At 39.0% G+C, this 23,681-nt stretch overlaps 1 protein-coding gene and 1 long non-coding RNA gene across 24 annotated transcripts in view; one reads left to right on the forward strand and one right to left on the reverse strand.

Moving 5' to 3' along the window:
- LOC126869062 (troponin I-like) overlaps positions 1 to 23,681 on the forward strand; it is a 40,057-nt gene that overhangs the window by 4,782 nt on the left and 11,594 nt on the right. For 4 of the 23 annotated variants that reach the window (XM_050625204.1, XM_050625219.1, XM_050625212.1 and 1 more), the window contains exons 1-6: positions 9,197 to 9,348; positions 11,928 to 11,971; positions 14,469 to 14,486; positions 14,866 to 14,994; positions 15,512 to 15,635; positions 16,129 to 16,229. In XM_050625204.1, the coding sequence (XP_050481161.1) occupies positions 11,957 to 11,971; positions 14,469 to 14,486; positions 14,866 to 14,994; positions 15,512 to 15,635; positions 16,129 to 16,229 (387 nt within the window). In that variant the 5' untranslated portion in view covers positions 9,197 to 9,348; positions 11,928 to 11,956. The other 19 variants (XR_007690814.1, XM_050625210.1, XM_050625218.1 and 16 more) reach the window with 13 other exon arrangements.
- LOC126869081 (uncharacterized) overlaps positions 10,635 to 23,681 on the reverse strand; it is a 78,488-nt gene continuing 65,441 nt past the window's right edge. Inside the window, exon 4 of the long non-coding RNA XR_007690819.1 lies at positions 10,635 to 11,231. This is a non-coding gene — a long non-coding RNA (uncharacterized LOC126869081). The remainder of the gene's footprint in view (positions 11,232 to 23,681) is intronic.

Consider the following 23,681-nt stretch of genomic DNA (forward strand, 5'->3'; position numbering starts at 1 on the left):
TCAATTTTGTTAATACAAAAGAATAGAACAAAGAAAAAGAGAAAAGCAAAATTTCGACAGTTCATTTCATTTTTCCCTTCATTGGATACAAATGCAACAACTGACCTAGGATTTATGAGTGGGGGGCGTAGTGTATCGTCGATGATTCTTTCGTATTCTCCTTAAACCGAAGAAATTTTCTAACCGCAGAAAAATACGATTCAGTGGAATATGACCCAAAGCGGAGTTAAAAATATATTTCCGTCATCGTTGATACTCTGCTGTCTACCTCTGAAAATTCTGGAAAATGCAAGCAACCGAACTACATGGCTTATCTACGCGATACGTATCAAGTATGTATACGATCCGATTGAAATATACAGCAGTTTCTTGCAGTATCTCGAGTGGTCCTCTGTTAACCGGTTATTTCAGGGAACGTCGCGATTGGTGTGCTTGTTATCGTCCGAATTTTCAATCGATGTCGGGAATTAATATTCTCGCTGGTGCAGTCGATAACCTGTCCCTGACGTAACGCCCACGCGATGCAATGGTGGGGATCGACGCGGGGAGGGTTGCCCGAAGGGATGGTAGCAGCGAGGGCGCCAGGGGGCGGTCAACAAAACTGGGTCACTGGAGCTTCATTCACATTACGCGGCCATTCATGAGATTTGCTAACCGTTCGGCTTTCATGCTTTCGACGCATTTCTTGTCTTTTTCGAAAACCTTTTCTCCCTTGTTCCCCGCGAACGGTAGAAACCGTTTGCTCGATTCATGCTCATCTTCGTCGTCAACTGTCTCCTCGACACGCCTGTTATTTTCTAGGCTAAACGAATTCACCCAGAAATTCGGTGAGCTGCTGAACGTCGCGCTATTTTTTTCGTCCTTTCCCATCGAACGTATCAAATTAATTGCGACGAACCCGTATCGCTTCAAGTATTCTTAATCTTCTTTGCAACAACGTTTCATTCTTTCGTAATCAGTTTGTCTAGAAACTCGTATAACTACGTTTCACGATGTCTGTTTGCGATTGCTGCAGAAGTTTCCAAGCAAAAAGGGAGAACGACGAATCTGATTGTTCCTCATTTACGATCATGAAATTCTAATGGTATCCTGACATAGAAAAAATCCTAACTGGAAAGTTGTCGCGTTGTGTGTTTTTCGTACGAATGCCAGAATTGTCGAGGTAGGGCAATGTCGGGTCGGGGTTAGCAATTAATTTGCTTATCGTTCGATTGCTCGTCAAGATCGGATCTTGTCATTATATCGGCAAGAAAGTTACCACTGCGGCGAGGGACGCGTGAATAGGTTCGAGCTTGACCAGGGAATTTCTCAATAAACTTTCGGAAGCGTCTTCAAGCGGTCCGGCTGGGTCCGTCCGACCTACTTTTGCCCGGGCAATGACGTTGAGTATGACGTCACGGGAGCGAAAACTGGGTCGCGAGGTCGAAGGCACCTCGTCCGTTTCCCGTGGATACTTGCCCCTTGCTCGATGGCTGGATTCATTGAAAAAAAGGAATGGGATATGATATTGTTATCCCCATCGAATGGAGCTATTGTTGGTCACTTTCTATCTTTCCTCTTTCGATTCCTCTTTACCCGACTCGTCCTTTTAATTCGTTGAAAAAATCTGAGTTGTTGGCGATTTTAATTTCACCATCACCTTAACAAATATTAGCGAAACAATTTGTAATGCCGTTGGTTGAATACGAATCGCGTGAGATTTTGAGAAACAGTGACACGTCTTTTTCTCTTTGATTTCTTTCTGATTCGTCCTTCGAACGTGTTAAAGAGAGTTCGAGGTGACGCCAATTTCCATTTCATCACTACCGGATAATGAAGATTAACGAAATAATTTGTAATGACGATGGCTGGGAATGTATCGCGTTAAGATTCTGAGAAATAGCGATGTCTTTCCTTTTTCGATCTCTCTTTATTCGACTTGTTGCTTGAATGTGAATCCAAGACATTCGCATGGCCGTTGATTCTAATTTCATCATCGTCGTAACAAAGATTAACGAAGTAATTTTTAATCACACTGATTGAAAAGAAATCGCGACAACTTCTTAGAAATTAACGCGCGAGCTTAGATTGGAAACAGAGAAATACGAACACGCTCGTTCAGAGATCGTAAAGGGTAGCAGATTCTATCTATTATTTCACGAATATTTCATGGAAATTGCAAGGAAGAATGGTTTTACGAATACGCGACGAGAAAACGGAGTTCGCGTATTTTCTAGGATTATAGCGAGGAATAGAATTTACTATTTCGAGGAAGATATATCTAAGTAAGAACGACTCGCAACGAAGATGTACGAGAGTGGAAAGATCGTATGTATAATCTTCGGTAAAAGAAACGAAGCGATAAAGATAACGCAATTCGTTTCGTTTCGAGCGTCCTTTCTGTCTACTTGGAAATCGGTTGATGCGTTTGTTAGAAATAGTCGAGCATTTGTATTCACGTACGATGTCATTTGACTTACGCGATCTATTCATTCATTCTACATCATTACATCTTACATATCATTATATTTGTATCGATGTTTACTCATCGAAATTTATTGGTTAACCGCATTGCGGCCGTATCGCGGATTGGAAAGCGTTCGAAATTTTCCTTTACAGCCGTTCGTTTTGAATCCCGAAGGATTATCGATAATAGAAAGCTACGAGCGTTCCGAGAGATACGGAATCGCGGTTTTAAAACTCGATTAATCACAGTATCCTTCTAACGCTATAAGTAACAAAAAGAGTTATAGCGTTAAAATAGAGCTTACGCACGTGATATCGACGTATTTAAATGTAATTCAGAAGTGTATACTTATGAACAGGACTCTGTACAATACTCTGAACAGGATTAATGTAATACGAAGTTCCAACATATCGTGTATATTATTCGTGAAATTATATGGTTGTCATTGTATCGTTATTATTACTATTACGATATACGGAAGCAGGTTCGTGATCGAACACGATTACAGCTCGTTTTCATTGTACATGTTATGGCTTTTTGTTTGAGAGGCTTTTGGTTCGTCCACGAAATAAACGAATCAAATAAATAAATAAAAATCGAATACAAAGTGATCGGAATATTTCTTATTTATATTTATATTTAAATTATAGGTAATATTTTACATGAAAAATGTGTATATTCTAATTTGATTTTATACAAAAAATTATGTTAATAATTTGAAAAGAACGGTTTCGTTATCGACATCCTCTCCATTAAAACCGTGTTTTAAATCCTCTTTCTCGCCGACACGTATAGTATCGCAATTCTGCTGTAAATAGAAAAACAAGGAAGAGAGCAGAATGGCAGGATACGGGCAGGAATAGCGGAAGGAAAAGGGTGAGCTGAGTCGGTGAGACTGGACTGGTGGGGTGGAGGACAGAGAGACGGGGTCGGTGGTTCAGCAGGCGACACTGGTTAGGGAAGGAGGAAGAGGCAGTAAAAGCAGCGCGAAGGATGGTAGGGGGTAGGTCGGCGATGGCTATTTTTGGAATGTGGGTCACCCATAAACCCCGGCTTGTCCCGTGACGTCACGGGATCGTCGCCGTGGCAACAGGGACGCCGGGTTAATCACCCTTGGTTCAGAGCTACCTCTACTTCCCTCTCGCACCTATTCCACCACCTCACGACCAGTCGATCCACCCCACGACAAGTTTACCTGTGCTGTTCCGATTAGATGAAACAGCAAACGCATCGATGCATTAATTAATGTATAATATTTTCTGGACGAAGAAATCGTGCATCGCATGAAAGCATTTTCTTAGGGTAGTTCGGTGAATACGCGTATTCATTTTGAATAGGTTGCTTGTATTTATTTTACAATTGATAAATCAATTATATAGATCATAGATAAATGATAGTGTGTCGAAGATACAGGAATTTGTTACATTCGTGAGAAATATTAGGTTGTCCCAAAGGTTTCTTTCGTTTTATAAGGAAATAATAGATGCAAAATATTTGTAGTAATAGAACAAAATGGATTATATATAATTCAATTAAATAATATAAAACAGAAAATGTTGTGCATCTGTTATTTCTTTATAAAACGACAGAAGCTTTTGAGACAACCTAACGTATAATGTGTCCATATAGCGAACGTATTTACAGGCTTGATATGTTATACGATACAGCGATTTTTTGCCTTATTATTTTTTGTTTTACTACGTTTAAAGATATGTATTTATAAAACGATTTCATATGTAATGTAATGAACAATCTGGTTCATTAGAAGATTATTTAATATTGTAGCAGTTATTAGTCACTGCTGATCTAAGTAATCAAATTTTATGGTATTTTGATACCTAGATATTTATGGAGAGCTCAGGCCATGTATATTTTGCAAAATTGATTCGGAGTTGGGTAGTGAACAAAGATAGATGCTTTATATAAAGGTAGGAGCTTCGTATTTGGATAATTTTGTCGAAGTAGAACAGTAACTTAATTATTATTGAAATATTGATTGTTTATTAACAGTTGGTACTAGGTATAAGAATAAATTGTATAACGGGATATTCGTTTATTTTAATCACTTTGTTTTATAAAGAACTTTGATTTTTTATGTAACACGATGTTCCATAAGATGTTAAATTCTTTCTGCATCTATTCGGCTCGAACTAGCAAAACGAGCACAGAGCTCTGTGTTATCAACGTCGCGTCGCTCGCATGTCTGACCACTGACCGACTTTGCGGTCTGACTAAGCGTCGATACGTACTACCTGTCTGTGGAAAGAGGACCATTCTACTTAACCCACCGTTTCCTACTTTAGCCGCGCAGTTTTAACTCCAACGAATTTCAAAGCTATGGAAGAGATGCCGCACTTCATGGAAAATTGTAACCGTGTTTAAATTTTGGAATAGAAATCTTTTTCCGAAGTAAATAAACAAAAGACTGAAAAATATAGAAAAACATCAGAGATGCGAGATGAGAGGACCCCCACTCGACGAAGACGAACGAAAATTATCGCAGTGAGCAAATTGGCATCGATAAACGATAAACAGACGACTCTAACTTCACTGACGAAACAACAGTGAGTATAGAACAAGCGACAGAGCAAAACATGGGACACAATAATTTCTAGATAAAATGGACTCGATGACCGAAACAAGAAAAGAATACACAGGGGTAATTAGTTCACTTAAAGAAATGGCAAAAATTAAAGAAGCAGTGAAAGAGAAAGAGCTAAAGTGACCTGATGGGAAGAAAAGCCTGGAAAAAAGAATCAAGCTGCTGGAAGATGTGGGGAAAGGCAAAAGAAGAAAAGAAAAAAGGATAATATAAGGCAATAACAGAATAAGCGAGACACTTTCTAAGGGAAAAACTAGAAGTTGACGCAAAGATAGAATATACGCAAGAAATAAGAACAGACAACAACGATAAAATGATAAAAATCAAATTGGCAGACTGGGAATTCAAGCAAAGAATGAAAAAGAACAGGAAAACGTTGAAAGGCGAGAATATTTACATTGGTGACAACACGACAAACTCATAGAGGGAAGTGCAAAGAGAAATAGGAAAATATGTGTATCGAGACATAAAAAGAGCTAGGAAAGATTGTAAGAATAGGCTATCGGAAAATTTACGTCGACAACGAGTTACTGATATGGAAAATAAACGAAGGATCGGTGAATGAGCAGTTGTTTCGCAGAAAGGAAGATCGACGATAAAAACAGAAACAAAGAAAGAACACAAGGCGGTATAATCTTTTGGAACATACATGGTATGGGGAATGTAAATAGTTCGAATGAGATATGTGAAATATTTAGAGCGAGAGATATAATAAGTTAGCATTTCTGAAAGACTACAGTTACATGCTAAGCAAGATAAACAGAATGAAGTCGATAGGAAGAGCCAGCGGCGTTGTGTGCGCTCTGTACAGAAAAGGTTTAATAGAATTACTAGAAATGATATCAATAACTGATTTATGGCTATGTATCAAAGTCAAGTTAAATAAAGAAGAGTAAATAGTATGTTATACCTATATAGTTGGGGAAACGAACAGATAATAAGAACTCTGGTTGAAATGATTATCGATATCGAGGAAAAAAATGTCATTAACGATAATAGGAGGGGTCTATACCTCAAGAATAGGGGACAGTAACCAATTAAAGGAAGCCATTACAGAAGCAGCAGAATTTACTCACTACAGACAAACAAGGGATATAAAAATAAACAGGGCAGAGAAAATACTATGCGAAGCCATGGAAAAATCAGGAATGTTGGTATTAAATGGTAGAAGCAAACCGGACGCAGAAGGAGGTAGGCAAAAGAATGCAGTGCAATTGATATGATATGGATGGATATAAATAACCTACGAGAGCTTGAGGACCTGAAAAATCATAGAAACAGGGACACCAGACCACCTATCGGTAAAAATAAGCCTAAGAAACACAAGCAAACTGAAAGCTGAAGAGGTAAAGGAGGGTAGAATAGAAAACAAATTAATCTTAATTAAACAAATTAATTCGACGGATACGCCGAAATCCTACAAGATAAAGATATGGGAACGGAAGTAGGAACAGAACACTAATCATCAACTATTTACCTACATACACAACTGATAACAACATTAACAAGAGCAGCAAATATATTAGGAACGATAACACTATGGAAAGCAAGCAGACCGAAACTCCCAAAGAGCAAGCCATGGTACAACGAAGAATACTGCAAAGTTAGAACAAGCTTGAAAGAAGCAGCAAAAGCATTGAGGAAAAAGAAAGAAACCCGAGAAAGGAAAAATTAATTAGAAGCAAGAAACTATTACCGAACCACCGTGAAGCAGACCAAAAACGAACACCATAAAGAACTGTAGAAACTCCCGGAAGCTAGCAAAGAAAATAAACCCAGAAACATACGCAAAATGTGAGATAGACATAAGAGAATGGAAAAGACGCTACAAAGGAATATATAAGGTAAATACGAGTCAACCTCACCACTTGGTGGATGCAAAATACCCTTGCAAAACACCTTTCGACCGAGAAATCCAGTACGACGAACTGAACGATACTCTGAGAAAAGAAAAACAAATAAAAGTGCTGGACCAGACGGCATTACCAACGAGTTCTTCAGATTTTTGCCCCACAAAATGAAGAAACACCTGTTAAACCTCACGAACCTTACAATGCGAAAAGGCAGAACCCCGTCAGGTTGGTGGGAATTAATACGATGATGCTATACAAAAGAGGCAAGCAACTACAGAAGAATAACTCTGGCTAACGCTACTACAAAAATATTCATATCGATAACAGTAAACAGATTGAGTACAAAGGGAAAGATATATATAGTCTTGGTCGACTTTAATTTCAATTTCGCATTCCATTCTCTGGAGGAAACTGTACATGGCAAGGATAAGCACGCAAATTATCAGAGTAGCAATCGAACTGTATCAAAACGCAAATATTCGAATAAAAGCTAATAGTAACGAATACGCAGAGAACATAAAAATAATAAAAAGGATATCAGTAGAGACAGTTTGACCAATTCCCTTTTCGTGAACGACCTTCGATACCATAAAATATTTGGAAAATAAGGGACATGCAAAAATGGGAGAAGAAATGGAACTACTCTTATTCGCAAACGACATGGTAATAATTGAATAGATATGCTAGAGAAGATAAACGTGCTACGTAACTACTGTAGAAAACAAGTTAGAAGTAAACACCGATAAGATAAAACTGCTGGTATTATAGTATTATGAGAGCACTATTAGATTTCTCATTAAAAAAATACATGCTTTTCCTTGAGATGGCACAGTGTCTATTTTAAAATACTTCTTACCATTCCGAATATCAAAAACATCATTTAAGTCGTTTAAGTTTAGCTTCCACTGATACAGCGCAGCGTCTCTGCTGGCTAAAAGTGCGGCATCCATCCTAAATGCTCGAGAGAGAAGTCTCATTTTCCCATTTCGCGTGCTACGTAGAAAATAACTTATTTCGATAAAGAAACGTTCCATAGATTTCCCTTAACGTACTATCAAAGTTAGATTTTGGAAAAGGACGAATTTTTAACTACTGTGATAGCGAATATGAACTCGCAAAATAATTATTGAGATAAAGTACGATGTACTTACATCGAAAAATAGCGAGATCTTTCAAAATAATAAGGAAAACAGCTCTCGTTTCACAAACATAACAAGACACACGACACAAAATAATTGAAATCGGCAATGCTTTGTTATCGGCAGCCGTGAAATACCGAAAGTGAAGTACCATAATCACCAAACGTAGTCTCGACGATAGATACGTTGAATTAGCTGGTTTTCTCAAATATTTTATACAACAGTTGTGTATTTTAATCATTTTATTTTATTCAAAATCACAGATAAATCAATAGACTTTTTCATATAAATTTACAAAATAGCAAATGATGTGCGATTAGTATGTATTTCCGAGAAAATTCTATATGTATCAACAAGCTTTGAAATAGAATCTCTGGAAGTGGTTAGATCATCGCTTCACGTACCATGGCCCCCATTAAAAGTCGGAGAAGAAATAATATTAGTTACAGTCATAAGTGTTACGTTTATGCGACGATGTTTCCGTCAGCGTTGCCGCGTTTAGTGCCAAACAGCTGGCACACACAAAATCCAGAACAATCCGTTAATAATATCTTCGTTCCGTCTCGACGTGTGTCGAGCTACTCGAACGATCAGCCGCAGCTGTTAAATTCCCACTACGATCTTTATTCCATCTTTCGATCATTCGACTGGTTGATTGATCATTCTTTACAGAAACTAAGCTTCGCTACGCAACCATCTCTCAGTTTTATTCCCTATAAATAAATTTCGGATACGAAGCTTTCTTCTCATTTACATATATAATCTCTTCCTAATGCGATACTCTATTGTAATACAGAAGTCTTCAAATAACTACACCTACGGAAATTTTCGTGCTTTTAATTAAGTAGCTGCTGTCTCCGCGCGAGACAACAGGCTTAAGCGCTGTTATTTTAAGTATGAGAACTGTGTCGATTAACTAGAAATGGTCTGTCTGATCGATCGACCTTCATTAACGATATGAAAAGGAACGAAGGAAACCCGCCTTCTTCTCGACACTCATAACAATTAGATTAACATAATTAATCAAGCGTATTGGAAGACAAGCGGTAGATCGAACTGCAGCTGAACGAACGACGAAGCAGGCTCGGCTCCGTTTTCAGTTTCCGATTATTTTTGGCAGCAAGCACAGCGGGCATAGCTCTCGCCTAAAAATGCTTGTGCGACCAATGGCGAGTCGCCATTGGTCGGCTACTACCACGTGAACAGCCTACGATGGAGGTTCACGACGTCGACTAGGGATTCACGATCGCACAGTCAGCTGCCTAAGGTCCGGTTGGCCAGTCGTAGCCAGCTAAAGTTCTTCTCAAGGTAAGCTCAATCGTCATGTTCGGCCGGGAGCCGCCTGGAACGCGTCGTGGCACGATCCTCGTGATTCACTTCAGGATTCGTGGCTGACTACGCGAAGGATTTTCCTTCTTCGAACCGACCACCTCTGCGAGGTCGCTTCTCGTTTCGTCGAGTATCGAGTGCCAGTGAGAGGTGTGCTTAACAGAGAGACTATTTTCAAGGTCACGAGTGTTGCCCGACATTTCAACTCGCTTCCAGCGATTGTGACGTTCCCCGCGGAAACCGGCCTCGAGTGAGATCCTACGTCTGTGATCTTCCAGTGACAGGAACCGAGACTTTGTACTCTCGATTCGTCTAATCTCTCCTTTTCGCGAGGAGGTGAACGTTTCCTTTTTACTTTCGACGAAATTGTGAATTTTGGAGATCTATACCAGTGTCTCTTAGTCTCGATCTCTATATCTTTGAATTTATAGTTGAATCGTTTTAAATTTCCTCGGGATCGGAAAAATAATTAAACCTTTCGTATTTCGTATTTCAAGTAATCAAATTATTTAATTTCTTATATATTCCATAATTTCGAGAAGTTGAACAATTTCTTTTTATTGGAAATCTTGCAGATCCGTACTAGTGTCTATTAATTTCTTCGAATTTATATCTTCGGATTTATATTCGAATCGCCTTTAAGCCTCCTCAGGATAGGAAAAACAATTAAACTTCCCATACGACGTTTCAAATGATTAAATTACTCAGCTTCCTGTATATTTCATAATTCTTTGATGAATATGCTCGAAGCAGAAGTCGCTGGTGATCGTTCCATTATCGTTTCGGTTGCTACGTGAATCCGCGCGGATCTACGTAAACAGCCTTGTACCAGTATTCGTCGCGGTTACCAATATCCTCTTGACCAATATAACTTTAGACGCGTCCATGTCATCGCCATTTATCATTCGTCTCTTGCAAGAAAAAAAGCTTGCGAATCTTCCGACTTCGTTTCTGTCTCTCGTGAATTTTCCTCCGCGTTTTTCAATTTCATGCGAGGAAAAGAACGGCGATGGCGTGTCTTCTTCACGATGTCTCGCTAGGATGCTGGATTTTTCGAGAGGGGAAAAAAAAAACGAGCACGCGATTCTCGTTGATAGAGGATGGTCTCGCTATCGTGGATCATCCGAGGTAGACTTCTGCGTGTTTTCTATTTTTACGGTGCCGGGATCTTCTTTGACATCGGAGACGAGACACACATTGAAGTCTCGGTGGGACGTGTCTTGGAATGGTTCGAACGAGAGTGAATCTATACTTAGCGAGGGCGATCGTCCATTATACATATAAAGCAATTGCCAGTGATAGAATGAAATTTCTGTGAATTGATGATTTTTCGTTATTTTTCATAGTTTTTGATATATATACCGCCCGAAAAGAGATAAGATCGATTATCGAAGGACAATTTAATTATTAAAACCTAGATTTTCTAGCTGAAGAAAGGAAGAAATATTTGACAAAGAGTACATTCTACATTCAAGGAGTAAGATACCGTTGCTACGTGAGGACAAATGACATTTTAAGTACGGTTACTGTTGCACACGACCAGGTTATACAATTGAAGCGTGCAATAAATTTGATATCTATTTTCAAACATTATTTCTGATTCACTACCTTCGCGACCACGTCGGCACGTAAGATGTTTGCCAAGGAAATGAATTACTTTGAGCTTTCGTATTCTCATTTATCAACGAAGTCTTCTCTAACGTTTCATCATTCTCATAGTATTATTTTTCACGTTTACATTTTCTTAGTTCGATATTACAAGGAAGAAAAATGATTAGATGAAAATGAATATTCGTATTGGAACATACTTGGATTTTATAATATCTCCTTTAATATCGACAATCTCTAATTCAATATTTTCGCTTCCTCTTTTCTTTTTTTTTTTTTTTTTTATTTCATCTATACGGATTTCGTCTACAAGGATTACATTTTGTTTTACATTCAATTTCAGTTTTAACGAAACAATTTCCATAGCGGAGGAGATAACGTTTCTACGAAAACGATCCCGCGGCGTTTCTCGTTTTCTCCAGTTCGATTTGCCTTCCCGTTTTCGCCATCGGATCGAGTTGGAGTCTCGAGGAGACGTGCGATCTACCGGGTCGTTGCATCCAAATTTGGATCGTCGACGTAGCGACGTCTCGGCGACGCACGGCTCGAAAAGTGGGGACGGTCCGCGTCTATTTTCGAGCCCCGGATATTCTATACCGTTGCTGATCGTGCAGCGAGAGGCAAAATTTACGTTCAGAATGTAGGATTTATCGCGTCGATCTGTAGGAACGGCTATCACCGGCCAACGAAAGAAAAATTTATCCACTGACGCAATCGGAAATCTTCGATTCCTCTCCTCCCCCCACTTTTCCGTGCTCGCAAATTTTCTCCCCAACCCACTTCTTCTCCGCTCTCTACACGCAGTTTATATTTAAACCCGTGTAATGTTTGCATTTCATTCGGTTATCCGTGTTGTCGAAACGATCGTATTTACGCCGTTGACGTAACGCGACGTTATTGTTATTTTGCCACAAATTCGTGAAACAACACCTTGCACGCTTTATTTTTAGGTAGACGGGTGTAGCAGCCAGGTACCACGATGGCGGACGATGAGGTTAGGTGGGTATCTTGGAAAATTTAATTTATACCAGAGACGGATGGAAACTTGATTTTTAGACTCGCGAAACTGGAATCGGGAACTTTGCGAAGTGTCGAAACTTTCGAAACTTGGAACGCTTATCTTTTCACTTTTCGTTTAAAGAAGCATCGATGTTGTCAGGAATTAAAAGCTTAGCAAATCTCTCTTCGGAAAATCACATTATAATATGAGTTTAAGTACGAACATAATTGGAATATTATGGAATATTATTAGTTAAATAAAAATATGTTCGTATCGTAAATTCGGAATATTCTGGTACACTATTTACACAAATTATTATTTACCTGAGTTTCGAATCAGAAAAATAACACGAAGCTTCGAGTTTCGAATATTCGAAATTTTCTTCGTATCGTTATTTGTTCTAAGACGTTTTCACGAAGATATACAGGCTTTAATATCTCTAAAATGTTCTCTTTATTTTATGTTTCTCTTCTTACGACTACCGGTTGCATCTGTTTCTTGACTTTACGCGAAAATGGCGAACGATGGATCTTCTGTCTACTTGGGACCGTGCAGTAAAGTTAATGGCATTGAAAGGTACGCATTGCTTGTGAGCTTTGTGCTTGTGAGATCCCTGTAAAAATACTGTAGTTGTTTCTCATCGAAACGATCATTAGTTCGAACGAAAACGTAATTAACGTCCATTTTTTGATATCCAAAAAACCACATCTCCGTCTGTGTTACATTTTACAAAAAAAAACGTCGAAGAACGAACGATTTTTTACCTTAGAATAGAATTTTTAACATCTCGCATCTTTTTTTCGTGGATTAATTTTTTTGTTTTTTGAGTAACTTGTTTGCTTGAAAGTTAAATATCAATTATTATCGATAATTGATAGCAGAGGTTTTTGTTAGCGACGTAGTCTTGGTAGAACCGGGGATTCGACCGACCGAGTCCTGTTATATGTAAATACTTTTTCTCGACAGTAGAAAATTGACGTAACTATGTGAACAGTGGTCGACAACGAACCACACAGTTTGGCATTAGTTCACACTGTCTCACGGAATAACGAGGAGACCGCACAAGTTTAATCTTTCCTTTCGTTAGAAACTTTCTCAGACGTTCCATTCTATCCCTGTTTCTTCTATATCCTTCTTATCCGCTCCTTCTTGCGAAAAAGGGTTGGATTTCTCGTAATATCACGGTCTATCCCCGTGGAAGAAATTGTCTTCGATCAATTTAACGCGATTTTAGCTTCTCCAGGATATAACAGATTGAATCCTCTTTCTCAGCCAACGTTATCGATATTCCCGCGAAATCGAGAAGGAAAATATTCGAAAGTTTCGATCAATAATTGATAGGTTATTTCACTTGTCCAAAAGTACGCGTAGTATCCTTGGAACGTGAAATCTCATCGGGACCCGAAGAATAAAGGATAGATCCGGAAATATTACGAACGACGCAGGGTGGACTTTTCTTCTGATTTATCGTCAGGTTCTCGCCCCTATTTCAACCTTATTTACCACCGTGCGTCGTGCTTCCCTTGTGTACCTTATTTGTTCTATCAACTATCCCTTTCCTGTTATTTCACAGCACCTCCTAACTTTTCTTCCCTATCGCGACTTGTTGTTGATTGTAAAAATATACCATCGATATCCCTGTAACTTATATTTTTCAACTTTTCCTTACAACTTGTCTTTTCCTGTCCTCGTCCCGATTTTGCATTCGAATTGGCACGGAAGGTATTGCTACTAAGATAAGAAAATACTGGAATTCTGTCAGAGTTTCGGCGACATAAATCTTGGCAGAAGTTCGTTCTAAATGTAAATCAATGTAATATATTAGGTAAGGGGAGAGGGAATAGAAATACAGCCTCTGTAATTCTTCCGTGCCATTTAATGTTCTTTTCCACGTTGTAGAAATGTCTAACATTCGTTACTATTCTATTAATTCGATTAAGAATAGTCGTTAGTATGACTACGTAGCGGTAGACTAGAACTCCAAGCACGAGCCATCTAGTAATCCGAAAGCTGAGGTAACGTAGATAATATAATCGCATGAAACACAGAATATTTCTGTGTCCTGTGACGTATAGCGTCCTTGTGTGACAGCTGCATGCTAATCGCGCCTATCCTTCGTGTATTATGTACTAAATGTTATGTCATAATGTTATGTCTCATTTCGTTTAATTTGACAATATTTACCGGATAAAATATACGCGAACTATTGCATGGTACTTGATGCCAATCTGTACGAATCAAACGCATAAATTAATCGAGATCTATCGTCGACTGACGTATAACGATATCGCGCACTTTATATCGCAAATCACGCGAACGATATCGCTTTCTCAACGCTTGGCGCTCTTTCAAAATGCGGAATTCGAAACACGTTGCTCTTTGAAAATTCTTTTATGATTTTATTGTATCCGTTCGAATGCTTCGTGTTCCGCTCATACGGAATCCACGGGAACGATTTTTCTCACGATGGCTTTTTTATTTCCCTTTACAGAGGAAACGTCTCGAGGATGTACGTAAGAAAAGGGGAAACTATAGGGGAAACTATCGGTGAAACTTAAAGTCAAGAAAAGAAGGACGGCCCTGTCCGCGAAACTTTTTCAATAACTTGTCGAGATAATCGAATGATTTTTCTAATAATTTTCGTATTAAGGGCTCGTTGCAGACCGCGTTAAAAATTGCGAAATCATTTACATCTCTTTTCTTTTTTTTTTTCTTTTTTCTTTTTCTCCTTCCTAAAGACCGACGGTTTTTATTATCTTACTCGTTTATATTATTTTTAAATATCTTTTCTTTATGAGAGACTTTTTCGAGATGCTTCGTTAAACGTTGCTTCGGGCTATTGTCAGATAAGATATTTTAAGGGAGTCCATACAATACAAAAAATGTAGGAAAAGAAGAGGAAACAGGCGGAGACGGATCGAAAGAGGGCGGAGGTCCGCGCCCGCCTTGAAGAGGCTTCCAAAGCCAAGAAGGCGAAGAAGGGTTTCATGACCCCTGACAGGAAGAAGAAGCTTAGGGTAAGCTTTCTATTCTTTGGTAATATCCTACTATATTATAAACGTTTAATCGATGCTCGGATAATATTTCACGACCATTGTATTTTTATGCAATTTAGCTTTAAACTTATATTTTTAACTTTATTTCCTATATTTAACTCTGTTGCGTTGTTTCCGTTATTTTGTGACTCAATCGTGCTTTTTCTATCGTTAAAAAATTCCTCAAAAATTGAAGATAATTGTTTAAAATGATCGCAAATCCTTTTTGCTTGCTGAAAACAAGAGTTAAATTTCGTATGTATTTTCGTATTTATTTTATCGAAAAATTCTTTTTTTCGGAAGCTTCTAATCCATTTGAAGAAATTGCACTTTTTACGTAGTTTTCTTTCGAAAGCATTTTCAACGCTTTTGTCCTATAGTTAATAACGACTCGTCTATCAATTTTTATCTGTAGAATTTTCGAAGTTTTCTCCAAACGAAATTCCATTCTTTTTATCGAACCATGTTCTGACAAGTATTTTCGTCTGTGCGCCCTTAGCTGTTGCTGCGAAAGAAAGCCGCGGAAGAATTGAAAAAGGAGCAAGAGAGAAAGGCAGCCGAGAGAAGGCGCATTATCGAGGAACGTTGTGGAAAGCCGAAGAACGTGGACGACGCTAGCGAAGGTACTTTCAGAATTTTCCAAAAATGTATTACTCGATAACACTATAACCGCGTTTTTCTCGGTTCATCGGCGCGTGGTTAGACTGCTAACAATTCGGTCAGGGTCGAAGATCGAACAACACCTTACCGCAGGTCTATAGAAATTTCATTTTTGTCTGACATCGACAGATACACGCGGGTGAAGCAATTTCGATTCGCTGTGACAGATTGTCGTGCCCGAAATTTTTTCGTTCGTCCTGCTCACACTTGTTCGCAGGCCATCTCCTCGTTTTTCGAGCACACAGGATATTTTGAAGTTGTCCGAATCTCACGAATTACATCCCGAAGATTCTTCCACGTTCGTGCATAAATTATAGCCGGACACTTCGACGTCGCGACGCTGCTAATTTGTTTAAACGTTCGCTTTAACAGCGAGAATCTCGAATATCCCCTCGTGTTGTTTCAAATTCAATATGATGAATTCTGTCCGATCTTTTTTCACCTTGATCCACACAGAAACCGTGAAGCGCGTGCTGCGTGAATACCACAATAGGATCACAGCATTGGAGGATCAAAAATTCGACCTCGAATATGTTGTGAAGAAGAAGGACTACGAGGTACTTACGAGAAAGAGAATCAGTTGCGAGAACATTACGAGACGTGCAAATAACGAGGCATTCACGACACCGTAACGATGCTCAATGTTGTTGCACTTGAGTAATGTGCCGCGCTTGCTCGGTTGCGTTCACTTGCGATGACGAACAGCCTCGGATACGTTTGGCAAAGTGCTCGAAAACTCTTGGTGGATCGGTCGTGTTACGCAACCGTAACATTGTGATTATTTATAAGTAACCAAAGTATATTTTTATCGTCTAGATGACGATGCACTTTTCTCCCTTTTATTTTTATCTTTTTAATTTCAATTATTTCTTTTCCTCTCTTTTTTTTTTTTTTTTTAAGAAGTGTAAAAATTATTCTTCGTTTTTTTCTTCTTTGTTTTAACTTTTCAAATATATGTCGAACTCTTTGCTAAACGTAATTCGTTCTGATCGCGATCGGTTTCGCGTAATCCGAGCAAGTGTCGCGAGCTTCGCATTTCGTCTCTCCGTGTTTCTATAATATTTATTGTTTTATTTATATCTCTGATCTTTCTCACTTTCATAACACGGCTATTTTCTCTGTCTCTATACTTCTTTATCTTTGTTACTCTTTCTCGCAAAACTTTTTCTGTTCGCATTTATTTGTGCGCGCGATCTATCTACCGTTTTATCGTCTTTGCTCTTCGTTTAATGCTACCTCGACGTATTTTATACATAGTAAGCTGAGCAATCGTGGATTATTCACGTATTAACTTATTGTGCTCTCACAAGTTGTCGCCAGAAAACGCTATATTCGTGTATGATGGAGTTATACTCACGGTATATAATAATGGTAACTCGTTTGGTTTCGAGAGACGCGTGCTTCTGTTCGACACATTTTTCCCGCGTGTATTTCTACGTCCGACGTATTTAATCGTTTTCACATTGCTTTCTATGTTCACGCCACTACTCCCTCTTCAATTTTCTAGTTATATCGTGTTTTCCACTCGTGATTGTAATCGAAGAGACACTTGATTTGGTCGACATACTCGAAAGCAACGCTGACACTTCGTAACGTCGTTGACAAATTTCAGCTTTGATACCAGACTCACCGCCACACTTGTCCCTGCTTTGACACATTGTCCTTAGCGGTTAACAAAGCGACAAACGTGACACGATAAACTACTTTATGTTTTAATGTTATGTATCGGGCGCTCGTTTGTTTTAAGTCGATCGATAATACAACTATCGTCGAGCAATGAAACGCTTAGAGAAAGCTATTAACGAACGCTAACAGAGAAAACAAAAGATACATTACTGGTTAAAATCGATCATACTGCTTGGAAGAAAACAGAGGAGTATGTTTCAAGGTGACTTGGAATTTTGACAGCTAACGTGAAGTCCATTCTGATCCAGTATCATAAGAGGATCATCGCTCTCGAGGGGGAAAAGTACGACCTTGAGTACGAAGTCGCCAAGAAGGATTTCGAGGTCGAAAAGTTTTCGATATACAAAAAAGAAAAAGAAAGATAAAAAAACAAAACAGATGACGCTGCAATTAACAAAGCAGAGAACAGAATATTTTTCTTTTCGTTCTTCTTTTCTATCGTGTTTTTTTTTCTTTTTTCTCTTATCCTTTTGTTCTGAATCTTTTTTTCTCATTAGTACGCAAGGACATTTTTGCTAGCACAACCGCTGAACATAATAATCAGTTTTTGTTGTCTTAAACGAAATTGAAGTTTCGGCTGTTGTTACCTTTAACGACGAATTGAACTTAGGCATCGAGGCTGAATCATCTAATTGCACCAATTCTAACGTAGCACTCGCAACATTTCTTTTGACTAGTTTTAGAACGTCTTCCTAGAGCGTACGTAATGATTAGAAAAAGAACAAAAGCAGCAGGCACGCGTGATTCGTAGAATCGCAGCCAGTAGATGTCAAATAATATCATAATGCTGAATACCTAGTCCTCCTATCTTGAGCGATTTCACGTAGAACAACGATTTTCTTTCTTTTTTCTTTCGTTTATTTGCGCGTAGGCAACTAGACCACCTTGTGGCGCCAGTACTACTCCGAAAATATGTTTCCTTCATTTTCCCTTCGACTCCTTCTCTTTCGTATCAGGTTAACGTTCACGCAGTTGTCAGCTTCGTGCTTCTTGCTTTCAAAACGCGAGAATCTCATTCACTTTTATATTCCTTGATTCTTTATCCCCTCCGCGATTTAAACCCATGGTACAGTGGTATAACGATAGTGAAATTTCGATAGAAACGACGAGGAAAACAACGTCAATGGTAAGATATTATCGGTCGTGTAATTCAACGAAGACAATATCAAAGAAGACATTTCGCTATATTATATTTTCTCTCGTAGAAGATGCAATCTTCTCGTATTCTTGTCTTTCTTGTCTTTTCTGTTTTTCTTTCATCATTTTATAATCGAAAATTTACATATCGCTAACACGAGAAATTTTAATCACGTTACTAAGAATGGTCGAAATCATCCTCCCATTTTTTGTTATCTTTTTTTGCATTTTTCTCTCCATCCTGAAACTTTTGTTCTTTTAGCCGAGCTCCAGACGATCTGTTCGACATATTGGAACAGACTATACGCGCTCGAGGGCGATAAGTTTGACCTCGAGAGGCAAATTAGGTTGAAAGAATTCGAGGTAAATACGATCGGCTCGCCTGAAGAAAACCTAACGAGTCTCCTGCACAGATTATTTTTATCTGGCCTCCCACGTGATTCTTTTTTGATTTAATTTAACTTTGCCACGTCTGCGACCGTATAATGCGATTGGTCGATCGTCCCACGTACTTATTTCTCCGGGTCAACGCACCCTCGAAATTTCACTCTTGATACCTTCACCCCCTTTTCTCTTTGCGAAAGAAATTCCAACAGTTCTCTTTTTAGATTCTCGATCGAACGCTCTTATTCGATTGCGCGTATTCGCCGCGATGCGGTTAGTTCTTATCGGATTCTTCGATCGTTCTGAATTGAAATTTCGAGGGTACGTAACCGGAGTGTAACCTCGTCTATGTTTCGATACAGATGGAGGTCGATCGGACAATTTCCATTTGAACGAAAGAAGGAGAGATTTCAGAGCAGGTCACGTTCGTGTCAGTTTCTCAAGAACATCGCCGGGTTCGAATACCCAACACGATTAGGCATTCAGTTTTCGCGCGACTTTTATTATCGCACGAGTAGAACGAGAGACAGTTTCCGAACTCGGTATTTACCATTTTCAGTAATAGTTGGAAACTAATAAAGTTGAAAATCGAAAATCGAAAGGATTAGTCGTCTGGATGTAAGCGGGAATTAAAAAAAAAGAAAGAAATTGTAAAGAAGCGATAATTGAATTCAACATATATATCTATGTACAACTGGAAACGTAAATGTGAAGCTGTCTGTTTTTCTCTCGTCTTGCCTCCTGGCTATTTAGTGAAAATAACGTATCACGTGAGTGAAAGATATCTGAGAGACACTCCATGTTCTTTGTAGACGATTTGAGGGAGATTTGCCAAATGTATTACGACCGCGTCTACCTTTGTGAGGGTCAGAAGTGGGATTTGGAGCGTGAAGTTCGGAAAAGGGACTATGAGGTACAGGAGATAAATAAAAGAAAGCAGCAAAAAAAAAAAAAAGAAAAAAAAAAACAAACGGTGAACAATGCGAGGAGAAAGAGAGCAACCGCCAGCCGCACGTTTCTTTTGTGCAACCCCTCTCTGAATGTCTCTCTTCGCGTTGTCTCTCGTTGTTCCACCCTCTTTCTGTACATATACATACGTCTCTATTTGAGTTCTTTTTTCTCTCTCTTTCACGATGTTTCTCTTGGAGAACACGTTGAGTGGCTTTTCAACAACCAGAAATCGAACAATGAAAAGGAACGACTGCGTTCTCTCGCTCTCTTCTTTTTTCCCATTTTTTTTTTTTTTTTTTTTTTTTTTTGTCAACGCGAGTACAAAAACGAACGTAAAAACAAAGAAATACGATTTCGCTTCCGGCATTTTGCTCTACTTTTGTAATTTCGATGACGCCTCGTACGGCCATTTTATTCTGTACTGTATAATCTTGGTCAGTCCTGTCTCGGTAATTTACCTACCCTTTTCTTCGATCCGTCTGTCGTTTCCTGGGTAGAATGAAACAATCTACCGAATTGTTTTCTTTTTTCGCGTGGATATGAAGTGCCGCAATTCAAACATTTTTTGCCCTTTACTCCTCGATCGCTCTTTTTCTTTTTTTATCCTCATTTTACTCTTTTTTTTCTTTCTTGATAATACTTCGTCGATTTATTCGCCCGCCTCCTCTCTTCTTTTCACCGCCTTTCTTTCTCTTCTCTCTCTCTCTTTCTCTCTCTATTTCTCTCTATTTTATCTCTCTTACAAACATTATCTATACCTGTATAGATACGTCCGTCTGATTTACACTCGCTGTTTCTCTATCTTTCTGTTTCTCTAACAAGTATAACGCAGACATAGGCTTTCTAAGCTTTCTACTAACTCGCCAAAGGAAATAAAATAAAAGCTTCTCGCGAGAATCGAATCAGGGCTGGGCAAGCTTATGGAGGAGACGCTTGTCGGGTCAAGTCGATCCCAATGTGTAGATGCGAGAGTGTAACGTCTCTTGCGTCCCTTTATTTCGTTCTCGGGCTCACGTCTCTGACTGGTCTGACGATTTTGCCATACGATCGTTTCGTCGCGATCGTGACCGCAGCAAGCGTTTTGTATCGACCGCATAACGCGTTCTCGCTGAGAAAAAGAATCGTGAAATGAGATGTTCGCGATGTCCCGACGATAGAACAATCATCCTCGACTCTTCTTCATTTCTCTTTTCAATTCCAATTCTTTTTTCCTCTTTTCTCTTTCACTCTCTCTCTCTCTCTCTCTCTCTCTCTCTCTTTATATATATATTTTTTTTGTAAAAATTGTACATATATACAGTCAAGGGAAAAGAACACAATTCGAAGGGGCCAAAGTGGTCCCTTTTAATGTCACGCGAGATTCAAACGTGTGCGTGAGACTACGCGCGTGTGTGTGCGCGTGTGCGTGCGTGCGTGGGTGCACGGTGCAAAATCGGAAAAGTCAGACGAAACGGACAAAGCATTGTAAATAGGCGGAAGAATAGAGGAAGTTCGAAACAGAATCGTATCGTACCGTTATCGCCGCTAATCGGCTACTACTGTACATTTCACGTCTTCTTCGTGTTTTCTCTCTGCTCGCTTTACCATTGTGTTTTCTATTTCTCGCTCTCTGTCTTTCTCTGTTGATTTCTCCGCGCCTTTCACGTCTCCCATCTTTTTCTCTCTTCTTGTTGCTATCCATTACTTTTCTCCTCTGGCGAATTTGCAAGCTTGATTTTCCGGATGTCTATTAAAGTGGCTCTGCTTTTCTCTTAAGTCTGCCTAACTCTGAACACGCATGGCTTTCGATATCCACTAACGACATTCTGTAATTATTTATGATATGTGTATATAAATAAAGTAATCGATTATTGGAACGTAGAAATTTTTCCACCGTATTTCAAATCATATCGGTGTCTATCAATGTCTGCGTGTAATATTTTTAAACAATAACTCGGAAACGAAATAGAATAGAGCTCAATAGATGCCGGCAACCGAAATAACTGGCACACGTTATTCAATCGTTTTGTTCTTTTTTTTTTTTCATAAAGTTCCAAACGTTCTTTCAATACACGTGCGCATAAATTCTTTATGGCTCGGCTGATATCTAAATTAACAGCATGGATCAATTTTTCACGCTGCACCAACGCCAATACGCATCGTAGATTTTCTATTAACTTCGTTCCGGTCGATCGCGATATTCAATCGCGAACAAATCGATCAATTTCTATAATAAAACTGCAGTTGTATTTTGTCGATAAATAAAAGCGAGGACACTTGTATTATACTCGTGTCTTTGCATCGCGTAAAGGAAGTATGGCACTTCATATTCCCCGCGAGCGGAGAAAAAGAAAATTAACACGTTCTGCAATATTATTCGATCAATTGTTTCTCGTCTGGCTAGAAAATACCAACGAAATATGGTCATATATCGACGATGATCGATATTATTCCGTACATACGTATAAGACGCTGCTGACATATGTATAAGGAAAATCATGGAAGATATTTAAAAGAAACACGATGTCGTATTTGAAGCAAAGAAGAGTAGGTATGTAAAAGGAAACCTGCCTTTTGAAATTTTTGCTGACCCTCATTTTCAACTCTGCCCCTTGAACTTTTTGATTACGTGTTTGTACGAAATACTCGTGTATTATATCGTATTTCTCTTTCCCCCAAAAAGTGTAGATAATCGAACGCTGGTTGTATGTTACCTCCTTTTACCACGCTTTTTTTTTTTTTTATCTTGATTCCACTGTTAACTCTCACGAAGGTGGACTGTCTCGAGACCGAGTGGAAAGATCACGAGACCGAAGTGCCATGCTGTGAAAATTCTCCGGCCCAGCCTCTTTCTCTTTTTTATTTGTTACTCTTGTCTTTTCGTCTGAACAGTCCCGTGTAAATTAGTCCGCCACCTCTAAATCCTCTCGTCTGTGAATGTCAATAAAAAGAAACGATACGGATCTTTTCTTTTCTTCTTGTTCTCCCTCTATTGTCCCGTGGAAGAGACGTGAAAGCGAACACGTACACGCGTCTACGATGTCGAAATGGGAACGAGCGAAAGTGATTTTGCACCGATTCGCACGCACCACCGACTGTCAGTGTCCTCTTGTCATGGTGTTCAATTGGGCCTGTAAATAGCGGATCCTTTCTGGCGGAACTCTGTTCCTCCTATAAAAATATTTATTCAAATATAAATATTTCCTTCTAGCTATTATTAAATAACAGTCGATAGATATACTTTCGTTGCATCGATTAATAAACTATGTACTTGATAATCGTTTAATTTTGTAAGATGTGAAACGCGTTTACAATGAGATAAGAATCGTGTCGAATCTAAAGAATTAGAGGGTTGTCGAACAGCGAGAGGAACAGAATTCTTACGGTCCAGAAAAGAGATTGTAGTGGACTTTTTACTTCTTTTTTTCTCTTCACCCTCTGTGGATAAAGAGCTGATCGTGACCAGTTCTCCCCTGATTGGCCAGAATGAAATTCACATCCTATCATTGCTGATCCTTTCTACCCTTGATCCTTATGTTACGTTCCTCTTTGTTTCACTTTGTCTGTGATTCGTCGGTCCTTTCCTCCATCTCTCTCTCTCTCTTTTTCTTTCTCTTTCTGTCTTTTTCTCTCTCTCTCTCTCTCTCTCTCTCCCTTTGACCGACTCGCTTCGTCTTCTTCTTCTCATCGACGACCGTAAAGGTGAAAGGGAACGAGAAAGGAAAGACTCGAACGTCTCTTAGGGAGAGAGCGGAGAATCCGACAAGTGGCTTCCGGAGGAAGTTTTACCAGAAGCTATTCAAAGACACTAGAAAATCAATTTGTTTGAAAGATCCTTAGAAAAAAAGTGGCCGCTTTTCGGATGGGAAAAC

The sequence above is a fragment of the Bombus huntii genome, chromosome 8 (assembly GCF_024542735.1).
Source record: "Bombus huntii isolate Logan2020A chromosome 8, iyBomHunt1.1, whole genome shotgun sequence".
In the NCBI taxonomy this organism is placed as follows: domain Eukaryota; kingdom Metazoa; phylum Arthropoda; class Insecta; order Hymenoptera; family Apidae; genus Bombus; species Bombus huntii.